At 42.6% G+C, this 21,283-nt stretch overlaps 1 protein-coding gene across 1 annotated transcript in view; it reads left to right on the forward strand.

The window, feature by feature from the left end:
- Positions 1-21,283, forward strand: part of CPAMD8 (C3 and PZP like alpha-2-macroglobulin domain containing 8) — a 66,678-nt gene that overhangs the window by 37,405 nt on the left and 7,990 nt on the right. The window contains exons 23-36 of the mRNA XM_081323195.1: positions 498-549; positions 2,574-2,872; positions 3,011-3,236; positions 6,089-6,265; positions 6,419-6,500; positions 7,734-7,890; positions 9,890-9,964; positions 12,914-13,079; positions 14,076-14,162; positions 15,346-15,482; positions 18,166-18,321; positions 18,410-18,472; positions 19,116-19,354; positions 20,906-20,993. Of these exons, the coding sequence (XP_081179321.1) occupies positions 498-549; positions 2,574-2,872; positions 3,011-3,236; positions 6,089-6,265; positions 6,419-6,500; positions 7,734-7,890; positions 9,890-9,964; positions 12,914-13,079; positions 14,076-14,162; positions 15,346-15,482; positions 18,166-18,321; positions 18,410-18,472; positions 19,116-19,354; positions 20,906-20,993 (2,004 nt within the window). The remainder of the gene's footprint in view (positions 1-497; positions 550-2,573; positions 2,873-3,010; positions 3,237-6,088; positions 6,266-6,418; positions 6,501-7,733; positions 7,891-9,889; positions 9,965-12,913; positions 13,080-14,075; positions 14,163-15,345; positions 15,483-18,165; positions 18,322-18,409; positions 18,473-19,115; positions 19,355-20,905; positions 20,994-21,283) is intronic.

Consider the following 21,283-nt stretch of genomic DNA (forward strand, 5'->3'; position numbering starts at 1 on the left):
ATTCAAGATCCAGAAGCTAGAAGAGATGCTAATATTTTCTAAGTAGATGGATAGTAGGATGTAGGTCTGAGGATTTAAGAATCAAGACCCACGGATCTCCACATGGGTGTGTTTGGCAAGTCATATATGTTAAAAATAATTTTTTCTACTAATATTTCTTCTTTCTGAGGTGGGCTAGTACTCCTAGAGAAAGGGGAACTATTTCTAAAGGTTCCCTAATTGCAAAATTCTGTTTCCAAGAATATTTATATGAATTCAGTGCTTTCTTTTAGACATCAACCAAGCTTTTGGTCAAACTTTTAATAATTCATTTTGGTGTCATTGATTTCTTAAAATCTTTATGTATATATACTAGATTTATATTTTTGCTTTGCTTTGTTTTGGGTGGGGCATTAAGTAAACTAAATTTGAAGTTTTTCTTGAGATACTTTTTGTTAAAGATAATACCACTGAATTTTGGTGTAGGTATTTCTGAAAAAAATGCCATTCTTTTGCAGCCAGAGGGACTGACCAGAGAATATACCTACAGTGTTTTCTTCTGTCCTAACGGTAAGAGAATTTCAGCACCAGTTTCCCTCCCTTGGCTCATTATTAAGCACTGCTTAGCTGCGTTTAACAGTTATGTCCTGACAACATTTTCTTCTCCTCCCCCTCCCCACTGTCTCATTGTGGAAATAGCCTTTGTTTGCCTGTAGCTGTTCAAGTTAAAAGAGTTATGTTATCCCTCTTATCCCAAGAAAAGCCTTGCTGTATGAATAATAATGAATAATCTACATTGTTTCGCTAACAATCTCCTGGTGGCAGTTGGAGACTGCTGTGAGTATGCCACCTCTTCCAGTCACTGACTATTGCCTTCTGGCCATTTTGGCTTGAGCTGATGGAGAAGTGAGACATCTGATGCCACATAGGGATCTGCTTGGGTAATATCTAATCAATGTCTAACCTCAAGAGAAGAAGGGGACGACAGAGAATGAGGTGGCTGGATGGAGTCACTGAAGCAGTAGGTGTGAGCTTAAATGGACTCCAGAAGATGGTAGAGGACAGGAAGGCCTGAAGGAACGTTGTCCATGGGGTTACGATGGGTTGGACACGACTTTGCAGCTAACAACAACAACAAACCACACTTTGCAAAGCACCATTTGTATATCAAGCAGACCCTTACATTCATGACTGAAGGACTCTTCTCAACAGTCACTAGATTTCTTTTTCCTGTATAGGTGTTTAGTGGTCTTACAATAGACTGCTAGACTTGTGGAGAGAGTGGTAGTAAGGAAGTCAAACTGGGAAAAGAGCCAGGTTCTGCCAGCTATGTACTGCCGATTCTTTTACGCAGGTGAAAAGTGTAGGCAAAGTGAAAGTGAGATCACCTAAAATTCTTGCAAACCCGACCCTACTAATATTTCCTCTTTCTGAGGTGGGCTAGTACTCCTAGAGAAAGGGGAACAAGCCTTCTACAAAAACATCAAATCCAAGTCTCAAAATAATTTGGATGACAAGTGGAACAAAAGTGGCCGTGGAAGAAAGTAGACCTAACACCAAATAGACCTCTGGGTTATTTTGGGACACATTTATGCTCTTCCAGAAATAGTGTGAGTAGCAGGTCATGGCAAAATAGCTTTCACACAGCAACCTGTTGCTTGGGTAGCATGGAAGTTAGCTAAAGCCTCTGTCTCAAGTAGCTATTCACAGTTGCCCCCACAAAGTATAAAGTTGGTGATTAGTGGCTAATTTTCCCACTGTATGTGGTGCTAGTTGAGAGGGAAAACCCAGCCTAGGGAATTTACCAGTTGCTATCTTTAAATTGCCCCAGATTAAACTGTAAGGACAGTACAGTGGTATCTTGGTATTTGGCTGCTTTGAAACTCAACAAATTTGGTACTTAATGCATTTTGATGCAAAATTTTTGTCCTGATTACTCATCGTTGGTTTGGCACTCGGCGAACAAGCTAGAACTTGTCAGTGTCATCTGCCTTGTGACTCACTACATTATTTCTTATGGGAAAAATTAGTTTGGTACACATCATTTTTGATACTCATTGCGCCTCCCGGAACCAATTAACAATGAGGACTGAGGTACCACTGTACTTCCCTCCAGCATCATTCTTGATGCTAATTAAAGCTCAACTGTTGGGACTACACAACTCTTAGGGCTACCAAGAAGGGATCTAGTGTTGCATGCACCCCAAAGCCAATGTCCTTAATGAATGCAATGCTAGAAATGTAGCCATTTTGTTGGGATATTCCCTGACCACTGAATCTTCTGCATTCTCTGTGAAAACATTATTTAAAGGCTTTTCATTACAATTAATCCCCAATCAAAACATGTAGATAGCTTTGCCTTCTTGCTGAGGTGTGCGTGTGGCCTTTGGAAAGGTGACTTGAAGGATGTACCCCATGAAACCCTGACTTGAGCATATGGAATTTGAGTTATGTGCTGTGGCCTTCTTGCTGCTAAAACTATTTTACATAAAGAGAGATTAGTTTAAAAGAGGCCCGTGAGGATGTGTCTTTGGAGGTGCATGGCTGTGAATGGGACTGAACACTGACAGTGTTTTTGGTTTATTTTTGACTAGAGAAAATTCACATTTCCACTCCTAATAAGTATGAGTACCAGTATGTGCAGAAACCTGCCCACATGATGCGCTTTGATGTTGCCATCAAGGCCCACAATAATGCCCACATCGCTTTGTCCTCTGCCCCCCATGACATGGCGGAGATGACTGAAATTGTCATTGGTGGGCACCAGAACTCCAAAACTTGGATCTCTACTAGCAAGATGGGTGAGCCAGTGGCCAGCACAGAGACTGTAGGCATCCTTTCGTGGGACGAGTTTCGAAGTTTTTGGATCAGCTGGGCCCATGGAGTCATCCAGGTAGGGTTTCCCCCCCCCCCCGTTTCTTCTCATTATCTTTTTATTAATTAGTTAAAGCATTCAGTAGTACTCCTTAAGCAGCTCATGATAATAGGCATCTCCTGCCTGGGTTTTGGTGTGTTATTTTTCTCTGTGCAGGTGGGCCACGGCCCCTTCGTTCTCAATGAGTCCATCATTGTGACTTGGTCCACCTCCAAGCAGCCGGAGGTGAAGTATATCGGCTTCTCCACAGGTTGGGGTTCTGCAGGCGAATTCAAAATCTGGAGGAAAGAAGAGACGGATGAGAATCACAATGAAGCATTCACACTGGGCGTTCCTCACAATGTGATTCCAGGCTCAGAGAGAGCTACTGCCTCTATTATTGGTATGAACGCTGGGAACAATTAAAGTCAGCTTTATTGTGACAGACCCACGGTAGGAGTTCATACTGTATCGACATAACAAGAAGCTATCTGTATTGGAGCAAAGAAGGAATTATTCAGTGCCTCAATTGGTATCTCTCAAGCAGAGCACAAAAATTAAATTCTTGTCTGCTTATTTCCCTAGAACTAGATTCTGACATGCATTTTTTCTGGATTGGGGTACTTCGTTTTTAATTTTCTTTTAATAACAATTGCAGCATTTATGGAATTTGTGGCTCATTCCACAATACATTCCAATGAAGAAAACTGTTTGTAACTACTCACCCTAACTAGGTGAGGAGGAATCAGCTGGAACAGCTAATACATAATACAGTAGTATGCTGTCTTGGAACACAGAGGCTCTGTTTAGCTAGAGTGACTAATGTATGTAAATATATCTAATCTTTTTATCAAAATACTCTAAGATTACACTTAGAGTAACAGGGAAAAGAATCTTCCCTTCAGGGCAGTCTCTTTGTTTCTGGGAAATATAATGTGGTTACATGCCATTGGATACTGTTGGCATAAATTAATTTAATTTTAGTCTAGATTTTTTTCTTAGATTTTCAGGAAACTGCTTCTACTCTCAGATGTCTTACCCATTTGACTATTTAAGGGAGAAGAACCTAGATCAGAGGGTAAGATCTGAGTTGGCATCAGATCTGTGATTGGTTTTTCTTTTTAATCTGGGATTCTGAAGGTACACGGATGTTTCCTAAATTTAAAAACAAGAGCACACACACTTAGAAATATTGTCTGGTGTTCAATTATTTCAATAGTTTTTTTAAGACTCTTAGGAGCTTTTATTGTAAGAATATTAGCAATTCCTAGGTTATTGGGCATCTCCATAGGATTAACTGGATTTCTCATATATAATATAAAATTAAATATAAATAGGTACCTTTACTGTGATAGTAAATCCCATTTTGTGAATTACATATAAATGAGAAACCAATAAGTAGAAATATTAAATTCAATATAGGAGAGCGTATGTTGAGGACTCAGGGCTATATGAAGTCTTTGAAAATCTTTGTGTGTTTGTGTGTGTGTGTGTGTGTGTGCGCGCGTGCGCGCACGCGTGTGTAGTCTCCCTAAGTGAGTAGAACCAGGAATGCTGAATACTGACAGCAAAATTCTTGATCGCAAAACACTATTCTAAGCCCTATCATAGGTTTAATGGTTTTTAAAAATATCTTCCTGTGCCTGTGCTGACTTTGCATCTCATCCTCCCTGTTCCCTTCTCCAAAGTATTAACTGTGACTCAGACTCCAAAAAGTACTGCAATTGTTTTTGCAGTTGTTTTTCTTTCAGATAAGCCTGAAGTATTCAGCTGAAATACTTTTGAAGTTTTTGACACATTTGACTTTTTTTTTTTGCAAAAGGTCCCCAAATTCTAGTACCTCTCGATACCTTTGCTTTGATTTGGTGACTGGTATAGATGGTCTTTCCTTGGTTAAGTGGGAAGGATTTATGCAACACACTAAGCCAGAAAAAAATAAAGTTTCAGCAACCATATATTAAACATATTTATCTACAGGTAGTACTCAACCAAGGGACATGGTGGCTCAGTGGGTGAGGACGCTGAGCTTGTCGATCAGAAGGTCGGCAGTTTGGCGGGTCGAATCCCGAGTGCCGCGTAACAGAGTGAGCGCCAAGTAGAAAAATAGGGACCACTACGGTGGGAAGGTAACAGCGTTCCGTGCGCCTTTGGCGTCTAGTCATGCCGGCCACATGACCACGGAGACGTCCTCGGACAAGCGCTGGGTCTTCGGCTTTGAAACGGAGATGAGCACCGGCCCCTAGAGTCGGAAACGACTAGCACGCATGTGCGGGGGAACCTTTACCTTTACCTAGTACTCAACCACAATTGAGCCCAAAATTTCTGTTGCTAAGTGAGACAGTTATTAAGTAACTTTTGCCTGTTTTACAACCTTTCTTGCTACAGTTGTTAAGTGAATCAGTGCAATTAAGTTAGTAACAGTGTTAACTGAATCTGGCTTCCCCGTTGACTTTGCTTGTCAGAAGGTCACAAAAGGTGATCACATGACCCCGGGACACTGCAGCCGTCATAAATATGAGTAAGTTGCATAGCATCTGAATTTTGGTCATAAGGTATCATAGACTATAGGGATGCTGCATTAATGTGAAAAATAGTCATCTCACTTTTTTCAGTGCTATTGTATCTTCAGATGGCCACTAAACAAACTGTTGTAAGCTGAGGACTATTTGTATAGTAACTTTTCAGCTACTATATATTAAGCAAATTAAACACAGTTATCCCTAAATACAACTCTTCTCAAAATACTCATTTGAGAACAGCCCCAATATTTTTTTCCTCTCAGCATCCTATAATAATGGTACTTTTTCATTCCATTTTTGCTGCTGGTGGTGTTGGATTATTGAATTTGGTTGCCTGGAAAATTGGAAAACATGAGATCACCTAAAATATTGACCTAGGAAGATCGTGAAGATCTTGATTTTACTGCCTTGAATGAAAATAATGGATTCATTTAATTCTTTTAAATTCCAAGCCGTAGTTTGCATTAGGGCCTCTCCAAGTGTGGGCTTGGGCAATTGCTTCCAGTGTACCCTGTCAAAAAAGACTTTAGTCCAGCATCCACCATGGTCACTAGGGAATTCTGGGAGTTGAAGTTCAAACATATTCAACTGGCCAAGATTGTGAGAATCTGTCTTAGATTGATAGTGAACTTGTGGACTCTGCTTTGTTTTCTGCTCGCTCCCACCTGGGAGAATCCGATCTGACCTTAGAAGGCAAGTTTTTCTGGCTGATACTATGCTTTTCTTTTGGTACCAGGAGATGTGATGGGGCCAACGCTGAACAATCTGGACAACCTCCTTCAATTGCCCTTTGGTTGCGGAGAGCAGAATATGATTCATTTTGCTCCCAACATCTTTGTCCTCAAATATCTTCAGAAGACCAAACAACTTAGCCCAGAGGTAGAGAGCGAAGCCACCGATTACCTAGTGCAAGGTACTGACCCTTGACAGGCTACAGGGATATTTTCTAAGAGGAGATTCAGAAAGCAATTGCTTCTGGCCCCAACATGCAGAACGTTTCACTTCAGTAAATAAAGTTTGACCTATATGTCCAGGTTCTATATACTGTCTTCTGGGTTCTTTCCAGGATACCAGCGCCAATTGACCTACAAGAGGCAAGATGGTTCCTACAGTGCCTTTGGGGAAAGGGATTCCTCGGGAAGCATGTGGTATGTTGCAAATTAATGGGTAGGAAGATAACATATTATCTCACCATGTTCAGAGCAATCGGACACGTGGCATTTGTCCTGCCCTGCAGTTGATACTGACATGGATTTCTGCAGCTAAATCAAAACATTTCTGGCTTAGTTGAGGTACAGAAGAAAATCCTGAGATAACAGTTCTATTCCACAGACAGTATCAGTAATGCTGTAGGTATTATATATCGCCATACATAAATACATACACGTATGTTTGGGTGCTGCTCGTCCATTTCCCCTTTCACTGTATCCACCCTCCTTCTCTCTCTTCCCTCTTCTCTACTTTCTTTCTCCCTTTCTCCTTTCTTTCCTACTTCCCTCTTCTTCCTCTCCTCTCCTCTTTCCCTCACCACTCCCCTCCCGTTTCTCCCCACTTCTCCTCCTCTTTCCCTCCAACCTTCCTACTTCCTTCCCCCTCCTCTCCTCTCTTCCCTCTCTCCTCTCCTTTCTTCCCTCCCATTCCTCTTCCGATACAATTCAGGGGTGATGTCCGAGCAGCTCCTCTCCTTGGATTTTCAATGTCTATATTGGGTATGATAATATCCTTATCTCCTCATTTTTCTTCCATCTAAATTAGTGTTAGCTGTCTTTTAAGCATATTCTCTTTTTCACCCACTTGTAAAATTTTCCCCAAATTTCATAATACTCTGACTCTGTCTTATCTTTAATTATCATTGTTAATCTATTCATTTCTGCACATTCCATTATTTTCCTGATCACCTCTTCTTCTGGAGGAGCTTTCAGTGCCTTCCAGTTTTGTGCAAACACAATCCTAGCTGCAGTGGTTATATGAATAATCAAATATGTGTTCTGTTGCTCCTTTACCATTGAAGTCATGGCACTTCATTTCACTGTGCTTCTTTGGAGCTGAGCAGTTCTCTACTCATGCTAAAACCACCATTCATCATGGACTGTGGGTTTTTGAGTGCAAAAACAAATGCAGCAAAAGAGGGACAAAGTTGACAGGGGAAGCACAACCTGAAAGTCCATTTTATAACGTTCTCATTAATAAGCTAGAAGAATGCCTGTCAGTTCATACAGAAAACAGCAGTTAGGAGGAGGATACTTATGGGGCAGTATGAAGATGTTCTTCAGGGTTGGAGGTATGAAGTCAGTGGCTGGGTAGATACAACCTCACATAGTAGTAAGTAGCCAGTGTGGTGGCAATCATCCTCAGGCACTTTATGACCTTTGTATTTCCAGGCTAACAGCCTTTGTTCTGAAATCTTTTGCTCAATCCCGGGAATTCATTTTCATTGACCCCAAAGAACTTTTAGCTGCCAAGGATTGGATCATCCAGCATCAGAAGGAAGATGGCTCATTTCCAGCCCTGGGCAGAATACTCAATAAGGACATCCAGGTACCAAAAGTGGGTGGGTGGGTGGATTAGATTTGCAGTTATATCTTGTCAAGCTTTTAGACCAGTGTTTTTAAACTTGGATTTGTTACAGTTTGAAGGATGAGCCTATGGTGTTGATAAATAAGTCTAAATCTGAGGGGGTCCTTGTTGCTCTCTGTGCTTGATTGTTTTCTTGCAGATGTTTGATTGCCAAATCTAAGTAACATCATCAGTGCTAGTAAGGAGTGGGGTTTGCTCTCAGTTTATATGCTAGTGCAGGGGTAGCATAGCTGGCTCAGGAATTCTGGGAGTTGAAGTCCATGAGTCATAAAAGAGCCAAGGTTGCCTTGTGGTGGTCTTAGAGATTCTTTGCTTGGGCTGTTTACTGTTGGCTTGTTTGGCAGTTCCTTGATTGGAGTGTTGTTTACTTGATTGTTGGTCTGATGTTAACCTTGGAGTTAATCTATGCTCATCTGGGTGCTGATTGCTGGTGGGGAGGTGTTTTGGATATTTTGTTCCTTTTTTGTCTGGTATATTGTCTCTTTTGCATGGTATATACATGTTATTTATATCTATGTGCCTATTGATGGTTAATTTGTCAGCGTGCCAGGCTTCTAGAAATTCCCTAATGTCTTTGGACTTGGCTTGGTCTGGGATGATCGCAGTTTCCCAATTGAAACTATGGTTAAGTCTGTTCATATGTTGTGAAACTAAAGAGTTTTCACCATGTCTTCTGACTGCTAGTTGGTATTCATGGAGGCATTCTGTCAGTCTTCTACCTGTTAGTCCTATGTAGTGACTATCCTACGTAGCCATTACACTGAATGGTATAGATTATTCCATTTTTTTTCTCCTGCGGCTGCTGGGTATTTTGCTTTTTGTAAGATCACAATATTTACAAAAAGCAAAATAATTACTAGAAGGCAAAGAGACTTATATCCCAGTGAACACCAACACTATTTATTTATTTATTTATTTATTTATTTATTTATTTATTTATTTATTTATTTATTTATTTATTTATTTATTTATTTATTACATTTATATACCGCCCTTTCCCGAAGGACTCAGGGCGGTTTACAGGGTGATTAAAAACAAAAATACAAAAGTTAAAAACAAATTTAAAAAAATTATATTCGTCCCTGAATAAGTAAAACCCCAGTTAAAATTAAAATTAAAATTAAAATTCTCAGCCTGGACCAGAGAGCTCGAAGAGCCAGGTCTTCAGGTCCTGGCGGAATGAACGGAGGTCGGGGGCAGTCCTAAGTTCCACTGGCAGCTGGTTCCAAAGGGCAGGCGCACCCACTGAGAAGGCCCTATCCCTGGGTGTTGTCCGCCGGCAATCTCTTACCGGTGGTACCCTGAGAAGACCCTCCCTGTGGGAGCGCACTGGACGAAGGGAGCTTGATGCCGGCAGCAGGTGTTCCCTCAGATATCCTGGACCCAAGCCATTTAGGGCTTTATAGGTCATCACCAGCACCACAATACAAAAACTAGACAACTGGATCAAGAGAATTCTCAGTGATCTTACTAAAAAAAAAAGGCCAAATTACCAAAGAGGAATAGTGGTGGATGAGAGCGGTAGACCCATCCTTCCATGCTTCTATGGTTTTAAAAAGTCTACTGGTTTCACCTGTTTGGTTGAAAAAGGCACATGCAGTTGCTATCTTGCCTAGGGATAAGTTTTATCTATTTTTCTAGTTTTCAACAATAGAGTCTTTCACGATGAAAGTTATAAGATTTCTCTTTCAGTCTTTGATCCATAAATTAAATAATTTATTCCCATTTAGGGAAGATAGTTGTTACACATTCTCTAAAGATTCAGTCATTCATAAAAATATACATTTCCAACCCAGAGAGGCAAAGTGATGTTGTTAGACTTTGTCCCACTGCTTTCTTCATGCATTCAGAATCACTTGAGAAATGTTGAAAATATGAAAAGAGAGGATTGGATTCAAGTGCAGACCTTTTATTCATAAACGTTTCTTAGTCTAATCTTTTTATTTCTTTTTTATTCTAGGGTGGAGTTCATGGGAAGATTTCTGTAACAGCATATGTAGTAGCAGCTCTGCTGGAAACAGGGGTGACTTCTGAGGTAAAGAATAAATGTGTCATTCCCCATTTTGCCCAATATTTATGAATGATAGCTAATCAGAGACTAAAAACCAAAGAGCCAATAACCAATCAATTTCCCTCGTTAAGGCTTAAAGGATGGGAGCTGGAACATGCTCAGTCAAGTTGGCCTGAATACGCACAGGTTAGAAACATGGAGACAGGTGGGGCCTCTCAAATAACCAGGTCCTATGACATGTAGAGCTTTATCAGTACCTTAAAATCCCCTTGAAAGCCAACTGGCAACCAGTGCAGCATACCAGTGATGGCTTATTGATCATAAAGGTAAGGTAAAGGTAAAGGTTCCCCTGCACATGCATGCTAGTCGTTTCCAACTCTAGGGGCCAGTGCTCATCTCCGTTTCAAAGCCGAAGAGCCAGCACTTGTCCGAGGATGTCTCCATGGCCATGTGGCCGGCATGACTAGATGCCAAAGGCGCACAGAACGCTGTTACCTTCCCACCGTAGTGGTCCCTATTTTTCTACTTGCATTTTTATGTGCTTTCGAACTGCTAGGTTGGCAGAAGTTGGGACGAGTAACAGGCGTTCACTCTGTTACGCGGCACTCGGGATTCGACCCACCAAACTGCTGACCTTCTGATTGACAAGCTCAGCATCCTAACCCACTGAGCCACCGCGCCCCTTTTATTGATCATACTGGACACCAAATCAATGGATGATCTCAACTGGAGGTTTCATGTAGAAGTCAAACCAAAGTGTCGCCTTGCACCATGAATTTGAATTTGAATTTTATTGAATTTATATACCGCCCTTTCCCGTAGGACTCAGGGCAGTTTACAGGGTATATAAAACATCAATACAAAAATTAAGAACAATTTAAAAAGATTAAACTAAATCCCTGAAAAAATATAAAACCCCAGTTAAAACCCCAATTAAAACTCAGCCTAAGATGACCGGCATATAAATTTAATAAATAAATAAATAATAGACAAAAAAATAAAAGCAGAGAGAGCTAAGCCCAATGGCATCTCCCAAGGGAAGGCTTGAGGGCATGACCTCTCACCCCCTGTCAACATCAACTAGAAATGACCACTGAGGAAGAAGGCAACCCATTGCAACCCATTGCTCCCATTCCTAACCACCACAGCTAGTCCAGAAGATTACCAGGGTCAAAGTATCAGAGATTGCTGAGAGATCAAGGAGCGTTAACATGGACTCATTACCTCAATTCTGTCTTCTCATAGATCATTGACAAACATGACCAATGCTGTGTCTGTATTGAATCCCTGTCTAAACCCAAGCAAAATTGGCCTGGCTAAACTATTCCTTCAGGGTTCTCTGAAGCTGAAGCCCAAAGAACCTCTCCACCTCCTTTCCCAGAAAATAGAGATTGAAGACTAGAAAACAGTTTCCTGGATGGTCGGTTCTAGTGATGTCTTCTTAGGAAGTAGGCTTTCCGTGGGACGTGTGTTGTCTGGCAGCCAGGTGAAATAGCAGGTCTATTTCAAAACAGGAGGAAGCCAGAGAGTACTAGGCTGCATTAATAGAGGGATAAGATCAAGATCACACGAAGCATTATTAATAATACCACTTTATAATGCCTTGGTAAGACCACACTTGAAATATTGCCTCCAGTTTTGGCACCATGGTATAAAAAAGATGTTGAGATTCTAGCAAGAATGCAGAGAAGGGCAACAAATATGATTAGGAGACTGAAGGCTAAAACATAAGAAGAATGGTTGCAGGAATTGGGTATGTCTAGTTAAATGAAAAGAAGGACTAGGAGTAACATGATAGCAGTGTTCCAGTATCTAATATCTATCATAGCCACAAAGAAGAAGGAGTCAACCTATTCTCCAAAGCACCTCCAAAGCAGGGCAAGAAGCAATGGATGGAAAGTAATCAAGGAGAGAAGCAGTGAAGGAGAAATTTCCTGATAGAAAAATTAATCAGTGGAATGAGTTGCCTGCAGAAGGTTTTTAAGAAGAGGTTGGACAACCATTTTCCTGCTCAGGCAGGAAACCCTATACCATTTTGGACAAATGGCTGTCCAGTCTCTTCTTAAAAACTTCCAGTGTTGGAGCATTCACCGCTTCTGGAGGCAGGTTGTTCCACTGGTTAATTGTTCTAACTGTCAGGAAGTTTCTTCTTAGTTCTAGGTTGCTTCTCTCCTTGATTAGTTTCCATCCATTGCTTCTTGTCATGCCTTCAGGCGCTTTGGAGAATAGCTTGACTCCCTCTTCTTTGTGGCAGCCTCTGAGATATTGGAACATTGCTATCATGTCACCCCTCACCCTTCTCTTCGTTAAACTACACATACCCAATTCCAGCAGCTGTTCCTTATATGTTTTAGTCTCCAGTCCCCTAATCATCTTTGTTGCTCTTCCCTGTACTCTTTCCAGAGTCTCAACATCTTTTTTACATCGTGGTGATCAAAACTGGATGCAGTATTCCAGGTGTGGCCTTACCAAGGCATTGTAAAGTGGTATTAATACTTCACGTGATCTTGATTCTATCCCTCTGTTAATGCAGCCTAGCACTGTGTTGGCTTTTTTGGCAGCTGCAGCACAGTGCTGGCTCATAATTAAGTGATTGTCCACTAGGACTCCGAGATCCCTCTCACAGTTACTACTATTGAGCAAGGTACGCCCTATACCAGGGGTAGGCAACCCTGCCCTATACTATAAATAATTAAGCTTAATTAATACATTTTCAGGATTGACTGTTTCTGGCTCTTTTTGTGTAAGGAATACCCTTCTTTCATACCTCTACGCAGGCTTTTGAATCTCCCGCTTGAGTTGTCGGGGGATGGGTTAGGGCTGCCTGCTTTCTGACTGACATAGCAATTCCATCGTGTCTGAGAGAGGAGGACAGACATTTCCTACTGATCCGTCAAGGCTTCGATTGATGTGGCTGTTGTAGCAAGTTGAACCTGCAGCCATGACTCTCCTTCTTCCTGTCTTCTGGCTTAGGAAGAAAAAGGAGCTGTTACCAAAGCACAGCACTTCTTAGAATCCAACACGTACTCGGTGGAAGACCCTTACACCATTGTCTTGACTACCTATGCACTCACACTTCTGCGCAGCCCTTCAGCATCAGCAGCTCTTCGGAAGATGAATGGCATAGCCATTACGCAAGGTAAAGATGCCACAGCTGCAACCTCTGTCTTAGGGTACTTCCACTTGGCGCTTGGCCGATGTCCCAGAGCCCTGTGATTCTGTAGCATTGGCATCATTAGGCAACTGGGCCTGTTAACTATCCAGCTTACCTTTCAGCTCAAGCAGAAAGAAACTCATAAGAGAAAATCTGTTACTAGGAGTTAAAAGGAGCTGAAGGAAGCAAATGAGATGCTTTCCCATCAGTGGGAATTCCTAGCTTGGGGGAAAGAGATGATTTAAAACCAGTGGGATCCTGTCTGTCCGTCAGTGTGATAACTCTCCAAAAGCAGAACTCATTGGGGGGATAAACGGGTGTGGAGAGAGAAGGGAGCATAAGAAAGATAAAAAAGTGAACTGGATACAGCCAGGTGCTGTGGGGGGAAAACAAACAAACCTTGGAAAATTCCCCTAGTGCAGGGGTAGGCAACCTCGGCTCTTTTATGACTTGTGGACTTCAACTCCCAGAATTCCTGAGCCAGCTGGAGAAGCAGTTGGCTAGCAGGTTGAAATAGTAGTGACTGCCCAGTTCTGAACTCCTCTCCTTATTCTGTCCAGGTTATGCAACCCTGGGTTGAGTATAGTGCCCACCCTGTATTTCCTGGTGCGAGTGCTCACACACGCAACACGAAGGGTGAGCAAGCAGGCACATACATATGCATACAGTCAAATGAGACTCAACATAGTTCTTCTTTACATAGAAGAAAATGTAAATGCTTCCTATGGCCACTGTTGGTAAAATGGTTAGAAAACAATGCTTTGCATGTTTTACTGATCTTATGTTCTCTTCCTCTTTCTCTCTGTCTCCTGCTCCCTCTCTCTCGTCCCCTTCCTCCTCTTTTCTTCTCACTCTCTTCCACTTCTCCTTCCCTTCCCTCCCTCTCCCTCTCCCAACATCTGACTCCTTCTAGATATCCACTAGGCTTCTTAAGTGTTTGGCTGTGGAGTCTGCTGCCACGTATCTCCTTTTCTCTTTCAGATGGTTTCACGCACTGGAATATAATGGGAACTCTTGCTACTGGTGAAGATACATTCATGGGGTTCAGTGATGGCCTCTCCCAGTCGGGTAATTTATTATTTTATTATTATTATTTTATTTTAATGTAAAATTGATTGGCTGCCGATCTTAGCCCGGGGTTACCTTAGCTTTGGAACTGCAGCCAGGAGTGAGAGGGGAAAACAGCAGTTCATCTAGGGCAGGGGTAGGCAACCTTGGCTCTTTTATGACTCGTGGACTTCAACTCCCAGAATTCCTGAGCCAGCATAGCTAGCTCAGGAATTCTGGGAGTTGAAGTCCACGTGTCATAAAAGAGCCAAGGTTGCCTAACCTTGCACTAGGTGTACTATGGAAAGTCATAAGGATCCATCTCAGCTTTGCAGAGAATTGATCAGTGAAGGTGGGTAGTTACAAGTAGTCCTCAACTGATGACCACCATTAGGTCTGGAACTTCTGTCATTAAATGGTGCAATTGTTAAATGAATCGCGCCCAATTCTGCAATCTTTTTGCTGTTGTTGTTAAGCAAATCACAGGGTCATTAAATGAAATCTGGCTTCCCCCACTGACTTGGCTTCTCAGAAGTCCCCTGGGAAAGTCACAAACTGCTATCACATAATAAGAATACTTCAGGGACGCGGTGGCTCAGTGGGTTAGGACGCTGAGCTTGTCGATCAGATGGTCGGCAGTCTGGCGGGTTGAATCCCGAGTGCCACGTAGAAGAGTGGGCACCTGTTACTCGTCCCAGCTTCTGCCAACCTAGCAGTTCGAAAGCACATAAAAAATGCAAGTAGAAAAATAGGGACCACTACGGTGGGAAGGTAACAGTGTTCCGTGCGCCTTTGGCGTCTAGTCATGCCGGCCACATGACCACAGAGACGTCCTCGGACAAGCGCTGGCTCTTCGGCTTTGAAACGGAGATGAGCACCGGCCCCTAGAGTCGGAAACGACTAGCACGCATGTGCGGGGGAACTTTACCTTTACCTAATAAGAATACAGAAATCCAGAGGAAGGGATTTTTTTCCCCCTACCATAACTGAACTCAAAGACAGTGACTGACTTATTCTTTGAGAAGAGGGAGCTCACCTATATTACTCCCGTGCTGCTGGATTGAAAACCCCTATGGGAACTTTGAGAGGAGATGGTGGCTGACCTGAAAGGAGAGCTATTTTGCCTGGCAGAAGTAAGGAATGCCAACAGCTCTTTCTGTTCCTGTGAAATGCCCCATTCTGCCCCCCCTCCTCTCTCTTTCAGTCATATCGGCTGAAGTTGAAATGACAGCCTATGCCCTGCTGACGTACACTGTGCTGGGGGACGTTGCGTCTGCACTGCCTGTGGTCAAGTGGTTGTCTCAGCAGCGGAACGCACTGGGTGGTTTCTCGTCTACCCAGGTGAGTCTTTACCAGGGCAGGTAGTTCTGCCTCTAACCAGAAAATGCTTTAGTGAGCCAAGAAGAAGTGAAACATTCCAGGGTCCATTACCTACCTGATTTTTCATTTCCTCAGAGACCAGAGAAGACTCCTTGGCATTTTATGTTATTTGCGTTTTCTTTACAAAGGGATTATAAAATGTACTGTCTCCCATCATCCCTCCAGAGATATTGCTGGCAGCCCAGAATGCTTATTCATTTTATCTGAATCTCAAAATTCTCCGAGTCCTGATTACATTAACCCTCTCTTTTAAAAATACTAAGTCTCCACTCTTGATCTATATCAGGGGTCTTCAGACTTGGCCCTTTTATGACTTGCGGACTTAAACTTTCAAAATTCCTCAGCCAGCAAGTCCACAAGTCATAAAAGGGCCAAGTCTGAAGACCCCTGATATAGATCAGACATGACAAACTCATGACGTCGCGCAACGTATTGGAGCTTTTCCCCCATTGCTGGCAATGGGATGGGCACGGTTTCCTCGTGACGCATCTGGCCTGCAGGCCGGCAGTTTGACACCCCTGATCTATATGAACAACACTGAGTTGTGGGTTTAGACTCAGGCAAGTGTGTTATTGGTTTAGTTAAAATTCCCTTTTTGCTGTATCTACCAAAAGATCAAGCATAAATTTTACATTGTATCTGATGAGCAGCAGTTTATCTACAGCTTCTTGCTCTGTTTTTCATGTTTGAGAAGGACTATAAGGTATTATCTCTTTTATAGATGCAACCAGCTTTCCATAGAGGAGCTTCACTGTATTATATCTTTTGTAGCTTATATAATGAAGAGTTTTGTGATACTTAAGGACTAACCAATATTGGTCTAGAGCCATGGTATTAACCCATGTATGTGCACAGTCTTCATCTTTGGCATCTACCAAAAACAAATTTATTTCAACATGAATTAATTTTTTTACATAATTATAAAACTGTCTTGATGGAAAGTATTTGTTGTTGTTGTTGTTGTTAGCTGCAAAGTCATGTCCGACCCATCGCGACCCTATGGACAACATTCCTCCAGGCCTTCCTGTCCTCTACCATCTTCTGGAGTCCATTTAAGCTCACGCCTATTGCTTCAGTGACTCCATCCAGCCACCTCATTCTCTGTCGTCCCCTTCTTCTATTGCCCTCGATCTTTCCCAGCATTAGGCTCTTCTCCAGTGAGTCCTTCCTTCTCATTAGGTGGCCAAAGTATTTGAGTTTTAGTTTCAGGATCTGACCTTCTAAAGAGCAGTCAGGGTTGATCTCCTCTAGGACTGACCGGTTTGATTGCCTTGCAGTCCAAGGGACTCGCAGGAGTCTTCTCCAGCACCATAGTTCAAAAGCCTCAATTCTTTGGCGCTCAGCCTTTTTTATGGTCCAACTTTCACTGCCATACATTGCAACTGGGAAGACCATAGCCTTGACTATATGCACTTTTGTTGACAGGGTGATGTCTCTGCTTTTTAGTGTACTGTCTAGATTTGCCATGGCTTTCCTCCCGAGGAGCAAGCGTCTTTTAATTTCTTGGCTACAGTCCCCATCTGCAGTGATCTTGGAGCCCAGGAAAATAAAATCTGTCACTACCTCCATTTCTTCCCCATCTATTTGCCAGGAATTGAGAGGGCCGGATGCCATGATCTTGGTTTTCTTAATGTTAAGTTTCAACCCAACTTTTGCACTCTCCTTCTTCACCCGCAACAAGAGGCTCTTTAGTTCTTCTTCACTTTCTGCCATTAGAGTGGTATCATCTGCATATCTTAGGTTGTTGATATTTCTTCCGGCAATCTTAATTCCAACTTTTGATTCATGTAGCCCTGCCTTTCTCATGATGTGCTCTGCATATAAGTTAAATAGGCAGGGCGACAGTATACAGCCTTGCCGGACTCCTTTCCCAATTTTGAACCAATCAGTGGTTCCGTGTCCACTTCTCACTGTTGCTTCTTAGCCCACATATAGGTTTCTCAAGAGACAAATAAAATGGTCTGGTACACCCATCTCTTTAAGAACTTGCCACAGTTTGTTATGATCCACACAATCAAAGGCTTTAGCATAGTATGGAAAGTATAGTGTTGTTTTTGTCATTGTTTTTATTTGCAGGAACACTTCTAAGTCCAGCATGTCTGACAGAAAATAGAAAATAAATATCCTAGGCATCTGTAGTCAATGCTTTGTTTGGAAAGTGTTTTTACTTGCCCAGAAATAAAAAAAACCAAATATCAGCTGGAATGGTCAAGAATATTGGCCAGGGCAGTAGGGGCATTAGAATAATATGGAGCAATCCCACCGGTTTGTCTTTTGATAAATGACTTGTGATAAGTTATGTATTCAGTAGCAGCTCTTTGCTGAGTAAACCACCTGTCCTCAGAACAACAATGCCTGCTTTCAAAGCGCCACATATGCCCATTAGCTGAAAAATATTGCCTACCCTGGCATGCATAAACACCACAAGACTTGGGAATTCTGGGACTTGGAGTCCACACATCTTAAATTTGCCAAGATTGAAAATCCCTCTCTGAGGACTGTAGCCCAAATAGATACCTGCCCATGTGCAGCAGACAGGAAGTTGGAGTGGTAGAGAGAGGAAAGTGCAAAGCAGCTGCATGTGACTCTGATTTGGGATAGCTTCTCAGCTTTTTTTTTTCTCTTCTATTCTTCTGAACGGCAGGATACTTGTGTGGCCCTCCAAGCTCTGGCTGAATATGCTATCCTGTCCTACATTGGGGGTGTCAACCTCACCATTTCACTGGCCTCTACCAACCTGGACTACCAAGAGACCTTTGAGTTAAACAAATCCAACAAAAAGCTCCTTCAGACTGCAGTGGTAAAAGGACCTTACCCTTTTTGTTTCATTCCCAGAATCCTGTACGTATGCTTGTTTACATTCAAATTAAACCCAATTTTCTCTACAGATCCCCTCCATTCCCACAGGGTTATTTGTAAGTGCCAAGGGGGAAGGCTGCTGCCTCCTGCAGGTGAGAAACCTTAGATGCTTGTCCCATTCCTCTACAATCAGTCTATTTTTCTTTCTTTCTTTCTTTCTTTCTTTCTTTCTTTCTTTCTTTCTTTCTTTCTTTCTTTCTTTCTTCCTTCCTTCCTTCCTTCCTTCCTTCCTTCCTTCCTTCCTTCCTTCCTTTCTTTCTTTCTTTCTTTCTTTCTTTCTTTCTTTCTTTCTTTCTTTCTTCCTTCCTTCCTTCCTTCCTTCCTTCCTTCCTTCCTTCCTTCCTTCCTTCCTTCCTTCCTTCCTTCTTTTCCTTTCTTCCCTTCCTTCCTTCCTTCCTTCCTTCCTTCCTTCCTTCCTTCCTTCCTTCCTTCCTTTCTTTCTTTCTTTCTTTCTTTCTTTCTTTCTTTCTTTCTTTCTTTCTTTCTTTCTTTCTTTCTTTCTTTCTTTCTTTCTCTTAACTGCCCATCTTCCCTTGGGGAGGGGTTCAGGGAAGGGTTCAATATAATCAGTAAAAATAGGCATTAAAAATCAGAATAATTTGGGATTAAAAGTTTTAAAATTATAAAAAAACAACATTCTAAATATTTAATGATATAATAAAATATTTATACTTTTCGACTGCCTGTTTCTCATGGGAAGATGCAGACGCAGTGCTTTCTTCTTATATTGGCCAGATTGATGTCTCCTACAACATCCCTGATCCCGTGGCTAAGCCAGCTTTCCAGCTTCTGGTGAACCTACAAGAGCCCAAGCTGAAGAGGCACCGTCGAGCGCCACGCCTACCTAAGCTTGTCTCTGCAGAGGAAAACCGTTCAGGGGCCCCACGTCGGGACCGGGTTCTGGGTGATGACGACGATCCTGCCTCCGATCAGGACCATCAGGAATATAAAGTGATGGTGGAAGTCTGCATGAGGTGAGACTCAGCAAATCAGTAGTCCTATACCAGGGGTAGGCAACCTTGGCTCTTTTATGACTCCACAGCTGGCTCAGGAATTCCGGGAGTTGAAGTCCACGAGTCATAAAAGAGCCAAGGTTGCCTATCCCTGGCCTATACCAATGGCCCCCACTAATGGCCCCAAAACTCAGCCTCACAAGGGAACGGAACAGTTGTTACCAAAGAAGTCAAATGAGAAGAAAGAATCCAGCTGGCTTTTCTTGCCGCCGCCTCCGCCGCCACCACCACCACCACCACCTACTGCTTTCATTCTCATTTCTTTGGGCCTTTGGTGCAAGCTACCTGAGAGGCTAAAACCCAAGGCGATCAGAAAACAGGATATCAGTATCTTGTTTTGTATATGTTCCTACCAGTAGTACAGTCTTTAAAGAGAACAACTTGTGTTCATAGAAGATACTTTACTTAGATAGTAAATTATAGCCATTTTCTGGGTTTGCACGCAACACATGAAACCATAAACCCGTTCGATGGGTTGGGTTTGGACACTATCTCAGGCCAGAACTCAACCAACTCAAGGGTAAACTCACAAACCTAGCCTGTGTCGTCAATACAGTTACTAGATCTGGCCTGCTTCAATGTATTATCTGTATTGAGTGGCTTTGAAGGGGGACTCCAGAAAAACTTCAGCCAAGGAAGGAGCAGGGAAGGTAGGTCACCTCTCCCATCCTTCTAAGAGTGGGGAAGTTCCTGTACACTGATCCGCCTCCAGTGAGATCAACCTCATGCTTGCTGGCTTCCTTTGTCCTTCGAAGAATATAAATTTTTGCGAACTGGACCATCCATCCTCTTTTTCCATTAATGCTGGTAATAGTTTTAAGGAAATTTGGGAAGCAGACTTTTGGCCCCACTCCCTCAGTTCTGGCTGAGCCCCTTGGAAATCTTTCATCTCCACTCTGGGATTCTTCTGTACTTATAGCTCCTACCTGAAAAAAAAAGCAGATGGCAGCTCTGTCTGGGGAAGCCCTCATACAGGTGCATCCTGTGCACCAGTTACGTTCTTTCCTGGACCAGGGGATTCACTCATGCCTTGGTCACTTCATGAAAGGATTTTTGCAATGTGCCTTGTGTGAAGTGTCTGAAAACCAGAAGCTGCAGCTGGTCCAGAATACAGCAGCATGAGCAGTCATGGGCAGTCTGTTCCATACCGTCACCCTTGCTCTGTGAGTTGCACTGGTTACCAGCTGGTTTCTGAGTGCAATTCAAGGTACTGGTGGCCACCTTTAAAACCTTGCACGCCATAGGGCCTACGTTGAGATATAGCCAGTATCCCATGGTTGCTCCCCACCTGGTAAGAGCTGGCCGAGTTGGCTTCCTCCTGGTCTTCTCAGATAATGTCGTCTACCAGACTTTTGCTGTTGCAGCACTTGTCCTCTGGATTAGCATCTCCCCAGAGATATACTGTACATGACCCCTCTCCCCTGCCATCCAAATAGTTGGAAGGACTAATTTGTTAATTATTTCTTAATTGTTTCTCTGTTCCCTCTCCTTCTGGTTTGTTGTCCTGAGAAGGTGGCTTCACTCTGGCTCCTCCAACATGGCAGTCCTGGAGGTACCTTTGTTCTCAGGTTTTCGAGCTGACATTGAAAGCCTAGAAAAGGTGAGTCTCTTGGCCCTTTCCACCAATCCTCCATTTTTGTCTTTTAAAGGCTATAGATGTCCCACGCCATCATGCCTTTTTAGAGTTCTGTATGGTGCTAAAGAATAGATTTGATTTGATGACTTGAATTCCTTCTGGTATGAAGGATTTGGGTTCCACTTTAACAAAAGCAAAGGTGGAAAGGATGTTGATAAACACAAAATGGGAAGGCAGACAAAGTCAGACAGAAGGATCTTTTCCCTTCAGTGGAATTATATAAGAGGGGCCCAATCTGAGGTTCCAGTGTTGTG

The sequence above is a fragment of the Vipera berus genome, assembly GCF_964194415.1.
Source record: "Vipera berus genome assembly, chromosome: 1".
In the NCBI taxonomy this organism is placed as follows: Eukaryota; Metazoa; Chordata; class Lepidosauria; order Squamata; family Viperidae; genus Vipera; species Vipera berus.